This window comes from Hibiscus syriacus, unplaced genomic scaffold (assembly GCF_006381635.1).
Source record: "Hibiscus syriacus cultivar Baekdansim isolate YM2019G1 unplaced genomic scaffold, ASM638163v2 tig00111105_pilon, whole genome shotgun sequence".
Taxonomy (NCBI): Eukaryota; Viridiplantae; Streptophyta; class Magnoliopsida; order Malvales; family Malvaceae; genus Hibiscus; species Hibiscus syriacus.
The window spans coordinates 3,168,893-3,172,502 of record NW_024062987.1 but is presented as its reverse complement, the minus strand read 5'-3'; the positions used below and the strand labels follow the sequence as shown (position 1 = coordinate 3,172,502).

At 36.4% G+C, this 3,610-nt stretch overlaps 1 protein-coding gene across 1 annotated transcript; it reads left to right on the top strand.

Annotated features, from left to right (window-relative positions):
- The first annotated feature begins 319 nt into the window (after positions 1-319).
- LOC120153942 (trihelix transcription factor PTL-like) lies at positions 320-2,476 on the top strand. Its single transcript, XM_039165802.1, has 2 exons — positions 320-832; positions 1,407-2,476. Exons 1-2 carry the CDS (start codon positions 396-398, stop codon positions 2,473-2,475), a joined length of 1,506 nt encoding a protein of 501 aa, XP_039021733.1. The 5' UTR covers positions 320-395; the 3' UTR covers position 2,476.
- Positions 2,477-3,610: the final 1,134 nt, after the last annotated feature.

Here is a 3,610-nt window from a genome sequence, read left to right as displayed (position 1 = left end):
TAAGTATCTCTAAAATTATTTAATTTGTGTATAACTATGTTTATTTAAATAACATAAACTAATTAATAAGATTAATTTAAGTGATGAGCAATTTAATATAATTTAAGCATGTCCAAAGTTAGGTGGTTGTTTATGTAAAAAATTCATAACAATAGATTAATTACGGTGAAACTATGAAACGGAGGGCAAAAAATTACACAAATGGGACCATTGTCGTAAGCTTAAATTCGAGCTTTTTCCATTGACGACGCGATCCGAGTCTGCCGCTCTCTCTTCACTCTTCCTCTCTAATAAAAACCTTTCTCTTTTTCTCTTTCTTCTTCTTGTAGCTTTACCCTACTCTTTCCTTTTTCTTTTTCCATCTTTTTTTGGTCTAGCGTAAAATCCATAAGGAAATGAACGATCATCGTCACCAGCAATATTCCATTCCTGATCTCAGGCAACTACTGAACGGAAAGCCAATAAATTTCCAAGATTTTCCACAGGATACTACTGAGTTGTTTTCCCCCGGCCACCGAAATCCGCCGCCACTACACCAACCCCACCACCACCCCTTTGATGTGATGCAAATGGTGGGTATGCAAGTTGGTTCGACTGCTAATAATAATAACGCTAGTGATCCCATGGCTGCCATTGCTACAGTCGCTAGTGCTTCCACTCTTAGTCCCAGCTGTGGGTTCGAAGGTGACACCGCCACTGGTTTTGGAGGCGACGGCGGGACGGGAAGGTGGCCGAGGCAAGAGACTTTAACACTTCTTGAAATCAGATCTCGTCTGGATCCCAAATTCAAAGAAGCCAATCAAAAGGGCCCTTTTTGGGATGAAGTTTCCAGGTATATATATATATATATATATATATATATGCACACAATCCCATGACCCCTTACCCTATTTCTCTCTTCAAATATATGAAATGGGGCTTAAGCAAAAATGCATTTATTTCTTTATTTTACCATGACTATTTTTTTTTCTTGGTGTTATTATTAGAGAGAACTTCTGAAACAAATTAATGGCTTTAGGAAAGGAAAAAGTATAAACTGTTAACAAGTTGAAGTTAAGCATCAGAAGGAGAAGCAGGAACAGTTTTGATGTTTGCTGTTTTTTTTCTTCTCTTTTCACGAGTTTCTTCTTTCTGATTTTATCTCTGAAAAGATTTCCATAGTCTTATAACTGAGTTGCCCCCTTTTTCCTTTGAAAATGTGTTGCCTCCATTATTGTGCTGGTTTTTACCATAAAAATTACAAACCTTTTCGATGTTTTAAATGCCCATTTGCTAGTTTCTATCCATGAGACGACGTTTTCATTAGTCACCTTGCAAAGTCTTATCTTTTGCAAAAATTGAATGGTCAAATAATTAACTTATCTGAGTTTACTTGCAAATTTAAATTCATCGCCATTTTTTTGTAGGATCATGCTCGAGGAACATGGGTACCAAAGGAGTGGGAAAAAATGCAGGGAGAAATTCGAAAATTTGTATAAATATTATAAAAAGACTAAGGAAGGGAAGGCTGGTAGACAAGACGGTAAACACTACAGATTCTTTCGTCAACTCGAAGCTTTATATGGAGATAATACCAGCAACAACAATGGCGTTTCAGGCCAAGAATCTCATCTTGTAGGGAACAGTTTCCAGTTTCATGGCTCTCTACCAAATCAAGAGATCTATCACTCTCAAAAGTTTTGTGATAATAGTCTTAGCCTCTCTACTTCCTCCAAATTCGACTCTTCTTCCTCTGATAACAATGAGTTGAGCACCGCAAAGAAAAGGGGTCACAAGAGATGGAAAGCGAAGATAAAAGAGTTCATCGATTCTCAAATCGGGATGCTAATGGAGAGGCAAGAGGCATGGCTTGTGAAACTGACGAGGATGCTGGAGCAGAAGGAAGAGGAGAGGGTTTTAAGGGAAGAACAGTGGAGGAAAGAAGAAGCGAGTAGGATCGATAGAGAGCATAAGTTTTGGGCTAAAGAGAGATCTTGGATCGAAGCTCGTGATGCTGCTTTAATGGAGGCATTGCAGAACTTGACCGCCAAACAATCGAATGCTGCTACCGCATCGTCCGACAGTGAGAACCATAATGAAAAGGCGGACGGGTGGCAAGAAGCCGAGGTTTCTAAGCTGATACAGCTGAGAAACGCCATGGAACCGAGGCTCCAACAGGGAGGGTATCCGGAAGAGGTTGCTTTGTGGGAGGAAATAGCTGCTAAGATGAGTTGTTTAGGCTTCGAAAGGAGTGGTTTAATGTGCAAAAACAATTGGAATACCCTAATGAAAACAAAGGAGAGGTTCGGTAACAAAAAACGGAAGGAGAATTCAAGAGGATACGATTATTATCATCAGCAGCAAAATGAATCCATGTACAGTACGCAAGCGAACGATGGGTCCTCTCATGGTGTAAACGATGGTTGCTTTCGGTTCTTCATGGCTGACGGGGATAATAACTTGTGGGAAAACTATGGTTTGAAGCTCAGCAACTGATCATGAGAAATTTTTCTCAATTATTGTAATCCCATATCGATAGAGGCCATTTATGCTGTGTTTGACCGATCATGAGAATTTATACGTACAGCCAATTGTGTTTTATTGTTATGGAATGTTGATGGCTTTTAACTTAATATCTTGCTGGGAAGAAAGGGTTTAAAATGATATTTCTTTCTTTATCATTTCTGTAGATCTGTATATATTATTTGGCTGATTGTGTCCAGGAAATGTCCCCCACGTGTGCAAAGTTTTATGTACAATTTCTATGCAGTACGGTGCATAGGTTAAGCAAACAGTGACTTTGGATCAGATCATAAAACAAAAGAAAGAAACATACAAATTTATCAGATTTTATTTGCGTTGGCTTTACATTGGATCAAACTTTTTACCAAATAAGTATCCCAATGACTGTTATATATCTGTAAATATCGTGACTGTTAAATCTATATATATATGTTCCAAAAATCGTCTTGTTCATATGAATCATATAAGTCTAGTTTCTTATACAGCAAAAGGATGTAATTTATTTGATATATACAAACTCAACATGCATATTAAAAAAAAAAATACGTTCTCTGCAATTACATGACATGAAATTTTAAATACGGTAAAATATAGTTTTTATTTTACTATAATATAAATAGATTTGTTCCCCTATACTATACATTGAAAGAATTTGGTATTGTGAATAAATATGGGGGGTGCAGTTGAAAATTGAGGGACCATGTCAACTCATAACATATTCACGACGTAGAGAGCGGCAAATATTTTCATTTTCATTCAATTCTTTTCAACAAAAATGATTTCACATTCAATATATCAATCACCCCTCATTTAAATTTATCTATAGTCGGTGGGGAGTTTATAGTAAGTACTCAATGTCTTCTCGAATTCATATATAAAACAATAAATATTTTTTAAATTAATATGTTTTATTTCCAATAATGAAAACAATCAAAATAATAGTAATAATAGTAACAATAATATAGCTTCAAAGAAAAAAAAACCAGTCTTGTTGTCTCATTTTAGTTGAATGGTTGTAAAAAGAAGTGGAAAATCTCTGGTCTGAAACTCGTAGGAAAAAATGGAAGAGTAAAAGCGACGTAAGATCTTTTTGGTGGTGTTGTGTATC